Source organism: Aquarana catesbeiana, linkage group LG07, assembly GCF_042186555.1.
Source record: "Aquarana catesbeiana isolate 2022-GZ linkage group LG07, ASM4218655v1, whole genome shotgun sequence".
NCBI classification, from domain to species: Eukaryota; Metazoa; Chordata; class Amphibia; order Anura; family Ranidae; genus Aquarana; species Aquarana catesbeiana.
This window is the reverse complement of record NC_133330.1, coordinates 201318260-201332760: the sequence shown is the minus strand read 5'-3', so window position 1 is coordinate 201332760 and position 14501 is coordinate 201318260. Positions and strand designations below refer to the sequence as shown.

Here is a 14501-nt window from a genome sequence, read left to right as displayed (position 1 = left end):
CAAAAAAAGTGCGCTTGTAAGACCGCTGCGCAAATACGGTGTGACAGAAAGTATTGCAATGACCGCCATTTTATTCTCTAGGGTGTTCGAAAAAAAAAAATGTATAATGTTTGGGGGTTCTAAGTAATTTTCTAGCAAAAAAAAAAAAAAAATGTTTTTAACTTGTAAACAACACATCTAAAAAAGAGGCCTGGTCCTTAAGTGGTTAATTACATGCCTGGCTGATCTCTGTGGTGGGGATCTTTCATATTTGGTATAGGGCCTTATTTGTGGTGAAGGGCACGGGTTTCTTGGTCATCTCTTCAAGATACATTTACAGAATCGGTGGATAGTTAAATGTTTTCACTGGTTCCTGAACTGTTTTTTTTTTTTTTAAGAAGATTTGCACATCACTGAGGTTTTTTATTTTTTGTCCATGTAAAACCTCTATCCCAAGAAAAAAAAAAACTGTTGCTGTAAGGGTAAGCTGCAGTTTGGTTTAAATTTGTTACTGTATTTAAATCTGCTAATACATTTAACACTACCCCCCCCCCCCCCCCCGACTGACAATGCATGCTGCTGTGCCTCCTGTGCTCATTCATCCAAAGTGGAAGCACTATAATACAAGAGGTGAGTTACTGGCCAGATCACCAGGTGAAAACGAAAAGAAAAAAGCCAAAGAAAAGAAAACGGATGCAGCCACCACATCTGATGATTAGTAGGCTGCAATATAATACATTTTTGGTTTGGGGTTTAATACCGCTTTAATGAGATCTATGCCAATATACTGTAGTCAATGCCATGGTTCTCATCTATGCTTGCTCATCCTGTGCCTTTTTTTAAGTCCCGCTACATTCACTGGCAACCTTTTTGCTGATTTTGACAAAAATATATTTGCCATAGAGATGAATGGAACTGTATAAAAAAACATTCAATTTATACATGGGAGGTTCTCTCTTCCTTGAAGACACGTTCACGCATACATGAAAAAGTCTTTAAAATGCACATTAAAATGGTTGCATTTTGATTGAGGGGTGTAACACCTTTGTGTTACAAAATGTATTCATTGTCTGCATGAATGTACTGCATGTATTAAAATGTATGTAAAACATGTGTATATTTTTTATGCATTCTTCATGCAGTTCAATTCATCTCTATTATATATATGTTTACTCAAAATGCAGCAAGAGAGCTTCTTAAAATGCTTACCATATGTTCTCTATGTGAAAATACACCATTTACTATAATTTGACATATCTCATCATGAATTTGATGTGCAGTTTCACCTTCACTTAGGGTGAATCTATATATTTTACACCTATACTAAACAATATATAGCTAAATATTGTCACTTTGCAGGGACCATATGTAGCCTGTACATAACTTCCCAGTGATACCCCACAGCCCAATCCACTGCCAAATTAGACAGCAGGGAAGTGCAGTAAAGTAAACCCATTACTTTTCCTAGTACGGGTAAAGTACTGGATCACTTTAGCTGCACCATATAACTAACCCTCAGCATGTAAACCCTAACAATGAACTTCTCCTTTGTGCTCTGTTGTGGTTCCTTAAATGTACCAATGAAAGTGTTTTGCATATACAGTATGTTCGATAAGAGCAACAAAAACACGAGTTTCTCCTGCCAGAAATCTTGTAAGCTAATACTTTCCTGAGATTTCTGCCTCTGCTGTTATCATTAAGAGTTATTTCCAGATCGCTTTTCCTGTGGACTACAGAACACCTCCCCTGTGTTTTGAAGATGAGGAAAGGGGGAGTTTTTCTGTAGTCCAAACATACTTTCTATCCGTGGGAGACAATGCTGCTCCTGCATAGATACATTAGTAGTAGTAAGTGAGCGCTGTCACCGTTGTGTTACTGGCAGGCTCACCAATTGAAAATAAAGGGACAAAGTCTGAAAAAAAACAACTAATGCAGTCAGCAGGACTGGTAAGCCATACTTTACCTTTCAGCACCTAACTCAACCCTGAAACCTAATGCTTAGTGTTTAGCCTGTTTATTTATTATCACACTGTACATACTTGGAAGGTTGTTTTAGCCTACATACTGCACCCACTGACCTTACTTCAACACGGACTGGCTTCCTCTCACTACTTACAACGTAGGAATCACTCACCAGGTTCTCAATGGAATGTTGATATTGCTCGATTTCCCGCATTGTTTCTGTGTCTCTTTTAACCTCATTCACATATTGAGCTAAATCCTGCAACACAAAATAAAAGCAATAATGCAGTGTTTGTAAGGTGAATCTTGGATATCCAGTTGAATCTGGTCACCTTAATGAAAATAATGTATTAATGTGTTCAGATTTTGAAAACCTATCTATGTTTTGACATATTACATGTCAAATATATTACATGTACAAAGGTGTAGTCATGTTTGCTTAATGCATATGTTGATTTTTCTCTATAGTAGTAGTGAATAGTGATTGTGCTTTTATATTCTTCTATCACAGTACATGTTTATCAGTCAGGTATGGCTGATAGGAAACAACACACCTGCTCTGTAGCTCAGATTTGTTGATCTAGATCAGTGGTTCTCAACCTTTCTAGTGCCGTGACCCCTTGATAAAATTCCCCAAGTTGTGGGCACCCCTAACAGTAAAATTATTTTCGTAGCGTGGGGTGTCAGCACCCAAGGCAAGACAAGTAATTTGCGCCCCTAACCCACGGATATTTAGCGCTCCCTGTGTCCCTTCCACTCGTACAGTACTAAAACCCCTTATGGTACATTTTAGGATGTACCACTCTTTCTCTTTGTTCTCCTTTCTTTCCCTTTTATCTCCCTCTATCCTAATTTCTTGTATTTCCCCCCCCATCCCTCTCTCTAGCCATGGGATGGGATGAGTAGCAGTGCTGGCGAGGAGTTGGGATGAGTGACAGTGCTGGGGGGGGGGGGGAATCAGTGGCAGTGCTGGTGGGGGGTGGGATGAGTGGCAGTGCTGGGGAGAGTTCTGATCAGCCAACTTAGGTGCTCTTTATCAAGGTCATCTGCTGATCTGAGAACTGTAGTGGGGACTTTTAATGGCAACAAAAATCACAGGTAGTGTCTCGTAGCAGTGACACCAATGCCGACATCAGGAGATAAGGTCTCCTTCAGCCCCTCCCACTTCACATTCCTCACTAGTCAGCTGACCTCTAGTCTCTGCCCCCCAGCCATGCCGTGAACTGAATGGGCGGCTGCAAAGAGGCTTAGTGGGTGGCCTCCAGGAACAGCCCAGCTCGGCAGCCACAGACTCCAGGGACAGCCCCGCTGGGTGGCCGTGAAAAGGCTGGGAGAGCGGTGTGGGCTTCAGGAACAGCCCAGGATTCAGTGACCCCTGGAAAATCGTCATTTGACCCCCGAGGGGGTCCCGACCCCCAAGTTGAGAAGCACTGATCTAGGAAGTTCAGTTGACTGCATAAGCTGCTAAATAGATTGGGGACCTACAAATCTGTATATATGTACACAAATACATTTTACAGATGTGGGATGAAAGTGATAACATTTAAATGCCTTTGTATATAATACAAAAAAACCTGAAAACAGACCCTAGTGCAGTGATGGCGAACCTTGGCACCCCAGATGTTTTGGAACTACATTTCCCATGATGCTCAACTACACTGCAGAGTGCATGAGTATGGGAATTGTAGTTCCAAAACATCTGGGGTGCCAAGGTTCGTCATCGCTGCCCCGTGTATCAGGTCCAACCTCATTAAAATCTGGTGCAACAGTGTTATTGTTGGTCCACATCAAGAGAAAACCACACAACAGGGAGGCAGCTGCCAACGTATGCTCAGAGTAGGGAAAAAAATGAAATGACTTCCTTACAATAGAATGTAACCTACCAAAATTCCTATGGGCCGTACACACAATAGGATTTTCCGACAACAAATGCTTGATGTGAGCTTGTTGTCGGAAAGTCCAACCGTGTGTATGCTCCATAGAACACTTGTTCAACAACAAATGTTTGAGAGCAGGTTCTCAAATTTTCTGACAACAAGACTTGTTGTCGGAAGTTCCGATCGTGTTTACACAATTCCGACGCACAAAAGTCCACGCATGCTCGGAATCAAGCAGAAGAACCGCACTGGCTATTGAACTTCATTTTTCTTGGCTTGTCGTACTTGTTGTATGTCAGCGCGTTCTTGACGTTCGGAATTTCCGACAACATTTGCGTGACCGTGTGTATGCAAGACAAGTTTGATCCAACATCCTTTGGAAAAAAATCCACGGTTTTGTTGTCGGAAAATCCTATCGCGTGTACATAGCATTAGACGTACAGCAAATGACTATCTAAACAGTTTTATGTTTTTGCTGACTCCGTCAGTTTATGGATTAATGTTACAAAATAATAATAATTCCACTTAGCACCAGCTAGATTGAATATTACTTTGTAGTGTCCAAGCACAGAGCAGTGTCAAAATATCCAACACCTTTCAGCTTCTTTACAACTGACAGGCGGCTCTATCTAAAAGAATGGAAGATTTCATGGCATCAAAATATTACTTGGGAATGGTAGTATGAATGTTAAAAATCTATGCAGTGTCTCAGCCATTGCCTCAAGTATGATAGCTTTACTTTAACGGTTCTCGAAGATTACTGTAATTCAGTAATCCAATCCAGCAATTGAGAACCAACCTATAAAAATAGAATAGAGATAACGTAGATAAAACAGATACCTTCATTGCATCAAGTGACAGACGCAGGTTATTTTTTTCTGTATCATCAGTAGTGTGTTTAACCAGCTCCTGAAAGAAAGCATATAATGCATCACGCGGATTCAACAGTAGTGATTTATTACCAGGGAATTACAGATCTCCCTTCTATCATTAGTAACTGCAACACTGACAATAACAGAATACAAAGTTTAATTTGGTAAGAGACTAAGAGATGCAATAAGACTGGCTTGATTGTGTCATAAAAAAGAATGCAGACAGTGGGAACAATACAAAAGGCAGATAAGGTAACTGACCTACCCTTGTTTTTATATTTTGCTAGAATAGAAGTATGGTTCATACCACAATGTTGTCACTAGATACTAAGGATCTGAAATGGCACAACAAAGGGTTCAGCATCGACTGTATTTTCTCAATCTTAAGCTTGGTACACACAATAAGAATATTGGACTAATGATCGTATTTTTTTTTTTTTTTTTTTTGCATGCTGTTTCACATATCGAAAACAAATAGGTTACAAGACTTACAAAAATTCTCGTAACACAGAATGCAACTTCCAGTGATGATGTAATGTATTCTAATGTAATTTATTCTTTCATTTCCAATCATGCGCTGTCTAGGTAACTCGATTTTTTACAAACGAATACTGTACCGATTAAACGAAAATCATTTGTTATGTTACCGTACAAGAAATGTTTTCATGTTTGCCCCTTTAGATAATTTTGAATGAACTGTCGTATTTGGCTCTGCAAAGCTGTGTACTAATGATCATATTATCGGGGGCGTGTATGTAAGCAGCCTTTCTCCAGAGCTCCGGACCACACTGAGATCCTACAGTATCCTGATCAGCCCAAAGCTTGCTTACTCCATCCCAGACCGTTAGGATCACCTCCAGGACACTTCAGGCATCCAGCCATGGAAAAGATATGGCCAAACCTTCAGCCGACACCTGCTGAGAGGCTCTTTCGTTTTGCCCATGAGGCCGGCCAAGATGGTGCCCGGGACACACAGGAGCCGCCATGCTCCCCTACTGCTGATGCCCAACCAAGGGCCGAAGGTGAATCAGGCTGGTTGGATGCTACAAATTTGCTGGCTATCCTGGCAGAGCTGATGACAGGAACCCCGGGGACCAAGGTAGGAGAACCGTCCCTGACACAAATTATGGAGGCCTTCAAGACATGCCATTCCTCACTTTCTACACAAATAGAGACTCTCCGAGTGGACTTTGTCATCTTCAAAGATTATGTTCAGGAAGTGGGCACAGAGTTACCAATGCAGAACAACACATTAACCCAGTTGAGAATGATCTAAACCCCCTTACGGTGACTGTTGGAGTGGTGGCGGCGGACCACAAGTCCCAGGAAGCTAAGCTGGGGGATATTGAGGTCAGACTCCGTTGTCATAATCTCCGGTTCCCTGGCTTCCCAGAGGGCCAACGTCCTGAAGAATTCTTACTCACCTGGCTAAAGCAAACCTTGGGGGAGGAGAGCTTCTCCCATCTGTTCGCAATCGAACAAGCTCCTGCTGAGGGCTCCTCCACCAGGACAATATTCAACGCCATTACTGGCTCGCTTTCTATACTTCAGTGATAAAGAAATGATTCTGCAACGTGCTTGGAATATGCCTGAATTGCTCTATAACAATAACTGTATTACCATTTTTCCTGATTTTTCTGCAGCATTCCAGAGTGTGAAACAATGCCTGCGTGACCGCAGCCTGCCGTATAGTATGCTGTACCCTGCGAGGCTTCTCCTGGTACATAAGGGCAAAGTCCAATTCTTCACCTCACCTAAAGAAGCCACCAGATGACTGGAGTCTCTGGGAAGCACCTAATCTCTGCTATGTCTACTCTTTTATTGTATTATCCAGGGGCATAGAGGCCTCTTTACTGCCATTACTTACCAAATGTTTAGTCTATTATGCTTAATATAGCTGATTATATCATCCTATATAGGCCTGTGTTGTTTGGCTGACTGAAATGGTTATACACTTTGATGCAGTTCGATATTTGTTCTGCTGCTCATCACATCTACACCCTTTTCTTCATCTCTGGCTGGACGAAGAAGAATTCCCCTACTAGGGTGATATCGTTGTATTGAGGTTTGGGGGGAAAAAGAGTGTGTTGTGTGTTTGGGACTGCGGGCAGGGTGGGGGGTTGGGGCCACGATCCTACTTTTTGGATCATTTCGTACAGAGTTACTCAATTTTGTTGTTTTAGTTATGTTTTTTTGTTTTAGCCTACACTGATAATGCTTTTCACTCTTTAAAGAAAGTATATGGCTCTCACCACCATCTCCATGTATTACAGGCTTGGTTGTTGCTCTTTGTGCTCTCCGGGAGCCCTTCGCCAATACACCCTAATGGTCAGTATTATACTGTTGTTTTTCATTCTCATGGCATCAAACCCTTAATCTACTCTCCTGGAATGTGAAAGGCCTTAATTCTAAGATCAAGCTTAAACTAGTTTTTAATTATATACAAAAACACAAATCCCATATTATTCTTTTACAGGAAATCCACCTGGTTGGAACCAAAATCCTGGCCCTTGAACAGGCATTTATAGGCCACGCTTTTCACTCCATGTATTCTAATTACGCTAGAGGGGTTTCTGTCCTGGTGGCCAAGTCCCTATCATGTACTCCAAAAACTATTGTAACAGACCTGGTTGAGAGGTTTGTTGTGCTGGTTCCCATAATAGACAATTTACCCCATACTTTTGTTGCAGTTTATGTTCCACCAACATTTACCATAGCTGTGTGGAAAGTATAGATGGCGAAGGTGCCCCAGGTGGCAGAGGGCCCGATTATTTTAGCAGGAGACATTAACACGGTGCTTTCTCCTATTCTCCTGTATGTCATATATAGTCTGGTAAAGGTTGGAGATGGAAAAACCCAGATACTCGTGCTTACTCATGTTTTTCTTCTACCTATAATATTCTCTCTTGGTTGGAAATGTGTTTTCTGTCTAAGGATATCTTACCTAGGGTGGTGGAGGTTCAATATCTTCCGAGGGCAATTTCAGATCACTCCCCTCTAATATTGACTCTGGCCATGGGCCCATCGTGTGGATATAAATTGTGGAGTCTGAGCTCATTGCGGTTAAAGGAGGAGTGCTTGAAAAGGTCCTCTGCTACCGCTATAGGTAATTTCTGGGCAGAGAATAAAGATGATGTATCACTGAGTGTTACATGGGATGCTTTTAAAGCTACCCTCAGAGGTTCTATTTCAGAGCTCATTAGGAAACTGATAGAGAATAGAAGATTCAAGAATGTGAACAGTCATCTACAGAAGCTGAAGTGGAATACGTTAGAAACCCGTCCTCTTCTAATTTTAGGGTGTGGAGAGATTTTTCTCGCCAACTTGATTTAGTATTGGTTGAAAAGACACAAAAGAAACTACTTTACTAATCCCAATGTGTCTTTGAAATCGGAGATAAAAATAGCAAACTTTTAACATATCTAGCCCATTCTCAGCATGCTCCTGCCTCTATTCCTTGTATTTATAATGAACACCAAACCCTCTGTATTTCTCCAGATGATACAGTGAATGCATTCATACAGTTTTCTATTCTAATCTATATTTCTCCTGTGTGAGTTATGGAGCAGAAGAGGTCCAGAACTACCTAGAACATATCCCGCTTACTGTATTGTCCCAAGAGGCAGCAACAGATCTAGATCTCCCTATCTCTGTACCAGAAATGGAAGAAGCAATGCACTCCCTTCCCACTAACAAAACCCCAGGGTTGGATGGGTACCCTGTAGAGTGGTATTGTACTTACAAATAATTACAAAAATTACTAAAAGTACACAAACACGCTTTTGACAATGGTGTGCTCTCAGATTCTTTTTGGGAAGCATTGATTGTTCTGATCCCCAAACCGCACACCGATATACGTCGGCAGAAGGGCATGTACAGGCATATTAACGTACCTGTACCTTGCCCTTTAAGAAGCGGTTTGCGGGCCCGCCGCGAGCTCCCTGAGTGTGATTGCAGGTCCCGCGGACTCGATGTGCGCGATCGTCTCATGGAGAGGAAGAACGGGGAAATGGTGATGTAAACAAGCATTTCCCCATTCTGCCTAGTGACACTGACACTGATCACCAGTGTCGTGTCACACATAGCCCAGCCCCCCCCCCCCACAGTTAGAATCACTCCCTAGGACACACTTAAACCCTTCACTGCCCCCTAGTGGTTAACCCCTTCACTGCCAGTCGCATTTACCCAGTAATCAATGCATTTTAATCGCACTGATCGTTGTATAAATGTGAATGGTCCCAAAATAGCGCCAAAAGTGTCCGATCTGCCCGCCATAATGTCGCAGTCACTATAAAAATCGCTGATCGCCGCCATTACTAGTAAAAAAAAAATTATTAATAAAAATGCCATAAAACTATGCCCTATTTTGTAGATGCTATAACTTTTGTGCAAACCAATCAATAAACGCTTATTGCGATTTTTTTACCAAAAATATGTAGAAGAATATGTATCGGCCTAAACTGAGGAAATTTTTTTTTTATATATATTTTTTATATAATTAAATCATCCTGATGATTGTCATGAGCCATGAAACGTGCGTCGAGTTACATCGAACTGATGCTTAGACAATTTTGGCTCACCATGAAAAATCGATTATGTTCATTGAACTCTTATGAATGGATGAGTGTCCTTTTGTAACTATAATGCTTATTATGTTTTATCTCACTCTGTATAACTATTACATATTGATGCAAATGTATTACATTAGATTGTGTCCTGTATTACAGATTGACACCTTCTATAATGTGATTTGTTATTACTAAATAATTTTATAAATGAACTAAATAAGGTATGCATTCAGTGACTTGCCTCATATAAAGTCCCATTTCTTTCCTCCTTTTGTTGCATAAAAAATATTGTGTTTTTTTCAAAATTGTCGCTATTTTTTTGTTTATAGTGCAAAAAATAGAAATCGCAGAGGTGATCAAATACCACCAAAAGAAAGCTCTATTTGTGGGGAAAAAAAGGACACAAATTTTGTTTGGGAGCCACGTCGCACGACCGCGCAATTGTCAGTTAAAGCGAGGCAGTGCCGAATCACAAAAAGTGCTCTGGTCTTTGGCCAGCCAAATGGTCCGGGGTCTCTTGACTTCCTCTTCCCCAAGGATGGAGAAGATAGCTAGACAATGGACCTTTGATATCCCTTCCTTAATAGAAGAATCATGGTCTGGGGTAGCTCTTTATTGCCCTCTGTGATATCAGCCAGGGATAAGCTAATACAATTTAACTTCTTACACCAAATTTACTATACCCCAGCACGTCTATATAAGATGGGTAGGGTAGATTCATCAGAATGCCACCGTTGTCATGCTGCAGTGGGGGGCATTCTTTTCATATGATTTGGATGTGCCCGTGTTGTGAGATTTTGGGTGGCAATCCTCAGGTTTCTGGAGGACAGGGTGGCCATCCCAAATATCTAGTCATCCAATTTTTTTTAATTTTTTTTTATAGGGGTTTGGACTTTTTAGGTTGCAGCTTTTCTTTATCTATATATTTTCATTTATTTATTTATGTGTTTGATTTCTCCATTTCAATAGTCACACTTCCCTTCACCAGGAGAGTAGGATAAGCGCAGGATTTTAACCCTTTTTTTGACATCTTTAATACTGTATACTTTGACAATGCGTTTATAGGTAAACAAATCCTCCTTTGTCTGTATCCTATTGTGTACTTTATGCACTATGGATGTTGTCATTATTATTTTTGTGAAATATCAATAAAATTTACCCTTTAAAAAAAAAAAATGATCATATTATCGCACGATCGCTCCGAAAGCAGTACTTTGTCTCCGATTTTCTCATCGTGTTACTTCTAACGGTTCAGTAAAACAAAGCAAAGAAATTCCAAATATACCTGAGCCAATAATTAAGGTTGAACACAAATACATTCACTCATCAGAATATTTTAAATCAGGCTCCACATGAGAGTCTCTCTTTACATCAGAGTCCACATGAGAGTCCCTCCTTAAATCAGGGTCCCCATCAGAATTTCTATTTACATGAGAGTCCTCATCGGAATGACCCATTATATCAGAGTCCTCCTTATGTCAAAGTCCACAGCAGAGTCCCCCTTACATCATGGTCCTCTTTTTATAGCATATACATAGCTACATTGGCCTAAGCTGGACCAATGTAACTATTTCAAAATATAGTATGCCTGGAATTCTTCTTTAAGCTATGCGATAGAGAAAATAGGAGGTCTCTAGAATATGAAGCTTTACAAAAAAAAAAAAAAAAACTTTTGGAAAGGTCTACCGGGTATTAAATGAAAAAAAGGTGCTATTAATACTTTAGTATTAGTACTTTTCTACACACACTTTTAAAGGAGAAGTATGGAATTTCAAAATAACAAACACACATACTCACCTAGGTGGATGTAGCATCACTGTGATGCTGCCAGCTAAGACCAAGAACTGAGAGATCAAAAAACTCTAAATGCTCTGTTCTCGTGCTTCAATGAGCAGAGGACCAGTGACTGTCAGTCGCCAGCTCTCTGCTCTGCCCTTCCAGGGCTCACTGGAGCGCCAGGATGTGGAGGGAGCGGGAGCGGCTGGCTCAGGCTCCCAGCGGCACACTAACAGGCTGAACCAGCTGCCAGTCAGGTATTTGGGTGGATCCCGACATTGGCACATGAGGCGGGGTTGAGTCGTACGTTTGAGAGGTGGAAAGCTGACATTCCTGATCTCACGGAGGAAGACTGGGAAGATTGTGTTTCTTCTTATGTCCCCTCTATGATATCAGCTAGAGACAGATTTCTGAAGCTGAAATTTCTTCATCGTATATACTACACGCCACAGAGACTGTGCCAACATATGCCCACAGAGAGACCCCAGGTGCCCTAGGTGTGATGCGGAGAGTGGCTCCTTCTGCCATATGATTTGGTCCTGCCCTAAACTTGCCACATACTAGAAGTCGGTGGTTGACACTCCTAGCGACATTTGTGATACTGTAGTCCCGCTGGACCCTCTAGTTATTTTACTTAACAATATGGAGGATATTGTGGGAGATAGATACATGAAGTTATGCCTTACTTTTGCATTGTTTTATGCCGGACGAGAAATCCTGCTAAGGTGGAAGTCCGCAGATCCTCCTACTCCAATAGTTAACTCTGTCTTACCACTATATAAAATAACTTATGAGAGCAGAAATTGCCCCAAAAAAATAACAAAATCTGGTCCACATGGATCGATGCAGAGGGATAATTGCCTAATGGCAGACTATAATTGTTTCATGGTTCTCGGAGGTGGTGCTCCCCCCCCCCCACTTCTCCTCTGGTTTTCTCTTCTCATGCGCGCCTGCTCCTTAATCTTCCCTATGCTAAAAGTGGGGATCCCTTTGAGAGTTTGGACTGGCTGAGTGATGTCAGCCGACAGTGGACTTTAGCCCACTGTTGACTGAATATGGGTCACAGAAGTGCAAAACTAAGTGCACTCCTGTGATCCACATGAGAAGTAGGGTCAAAAGAGATTTGGCCCACATCTCCTTTAAGTCTATACAGTTCAAAAGCTTAGACTATGACCAAGGATTATACAGACCAGTATGTGGAATTATGAGTCAGATTCATATGGAAGAAGGTTATTTGTTCTGTACATTAATAACTTTCTTGCCTCTGAGGCTACTCTGCAAATATTGAAACTGGTATAATTTGAGAATGCAAAAAGGAGGAATAAATAAAAAGGTCTCCTCTGAGTGTAGTTTGTTCTGTGGGCTAAAGCAGCACCTGTTTGTCAAAGTGACATTTCCCCGGCATCAGCAGCAGGTTAGAGACGCAGAAAGACTTATATCCCTGTTCTGCTTCTAATCAGGCTCCAAACCGCCATCAAAGGCAACCTGCACTATATCTTCCTGCCCTAATTAAATGCTTACCTGGAGGATGCCCAATCCTTACAGACTATATGGTGGAAACACAATATTTAATCTCAGAATAGCCTCTGTTTCCCGATCTCTTAACCTGCAAACCATCAACATGAATCGAAAAAAGCATGACATTTTTAGATTGAAGTGACTCGGAGAAATATTGTACTTACTGGGCTTGATTTAGTAAGCAGGGTGTGATCACTTTGCAAAGGGATGTTTACTTTGTTTATAAGGTGAAGCCGTATGCACTTTAAATGTGCAATCATGTTCAATCAAGGAAAAAAAAACACAATGGGATGACTGAAGAGAAAAAGCATCCCCCTATTTACTGAGCTATGGGAGCATCCCTTTGTTAAGTAAGCATTCACTTTACTAAATGAACAGCCTCTGCTTTTTAGTAAATTAATCCCATAGACTTAAACTGCTATAGCGGCTGGGAGTTTGCTTACATACTGGCGCTGTTGCCGGTGTAATAATCAAGTTGGTGGCCACGAAATCGGGTGTAACCCATGTAGCATTATCCTTACAGAACTGCAAATGAGAAACACCTACACCTAGATAAACAAATAATAATAGTAATAATATTTGCAGCTGCTGTCTATTGTGTCCAACAAAGAGTTAACCAATATTAAATCAATCTCAGGCAGCGCTTGCTATAACATAAAAAAGTCTACTAGTAGGTGCCAAAAATGACATATGACATACTGTGGATGCCATTGGTGTAATTGTAAGTGACAGGTAATAATTCAATTGTAAACATAAGTGACAAATAATAATTAAAAGTGACATAGTGCAAAAGAGTCTTTTGTGCAATCTTGAGTGCTTCGTGCCTTCTTCTCAGGGTTCCCCCTGTGTGTTCCAACACATGCTATAATATAATCACACTGCACTCACCAGACTGTATATAGTAAGGAGAGTCAACGAGGCTTGTAGGTCTTTAGGAGGACCTGTCCCACAATCCCTGGTGTCTCCTGGTTGCTCTTATAGATCCTGGCTCCTCCCTGTTGTGATCCAGTATGTTTTCCTAAATGATTATTAGGCAGGCAAAAAATAAATGGAGACAGCCTCTCATAGTGTAAAATTCTTGGTAGATTATTCATTAAAAATTACAATGTAAAAAAGTGCCACTGAATAGATATAAGAAAACATCCCTTTAGGGTGTGCAGAAAGCTGGACACTGCCTAGAACCCGGCATGCATTCCATTTGCTGGGCCAGGAGTGACGCACGGGATCCGTGAGAGCAACCAGGAGACACCGGGGATTGTGGCTGCATGTGGTGGAACACATGGGGGAATCCTAGGAACAAGGCACGAAGCACTCAAGATTGCACAAAAAGACTCTTTTGCACTATGTCACTTTTATTATTATGTATCACTTATGTTTACAATTGAATCATTACCTTTACATTTACAGCAATGGCATCCACAGTATGTCATATATAATTTTTGGCACCTACTAGTAGACTTTTTTAAGTTATAGAAAGCACTGTCTGAGACTGATTTAATATGGAGATCTTAATTCTTTGGCTCTGCCTTGTCCTGCTCTTCTTTAGTACAAAAGTACCTACTGCATATTTGTGCTGCCTGGCTTGTACTCATGGTGGCCCCCAACTATCCAGAAGAGTAAGGACCCAACACAAAAATAAATGAGATCATGGTCCATATACACAGTAAAAGCACCCCAGCAGGGACCTTTTTCATGCAAAGACTGTGCAGCTCCAGGTAGGGCCAATAGTGCAGATCTTAAAGAGTATGCCACTTCAGTGTGTGTATGTCAGCTAAAACAATTTAAATATATTACACAGTACATCTCTGCTATACATCCACATTTCCTTGTGCTTTATTCCTTTTAAGTCCTGCAAGTACAGAAATATACCTGTTGATCTGCCAGGAATTCACATCTACAACAAACAACATTTTTGGAACTTAAAATGGAGTTCCACCCAAAAGTGGAAG

General features: G+C 41.1%; 1 protein-coding gene across 1 annotated transcript in view; it reads right to left on the bottom strand.

Annotated features, from left to right (window-relative positions):
• The window catches only part of VAV3 (vav guanine nucleotide exchange factor 3), a 370216-nt gene that overhangs the window by 148522 nt on the left and 207193 nt on the right, over positions 1–14501 (bottom strand). Inside the window, exons 11-12 of the mRNA XM_073592989.1 lie at positions 4659–4727; positions 2114–2200 (exon numbers count right to left, since the gene is read on the bottom strand). Coding sequence (XP_073449090.1) covers positions 2114–2200; positions 4659–4727 — 156 coding nt within the window. The remainder of the gene's footprint in view (positions 1–2113; positions 2201–4658; positions 4728–14501) is intronic.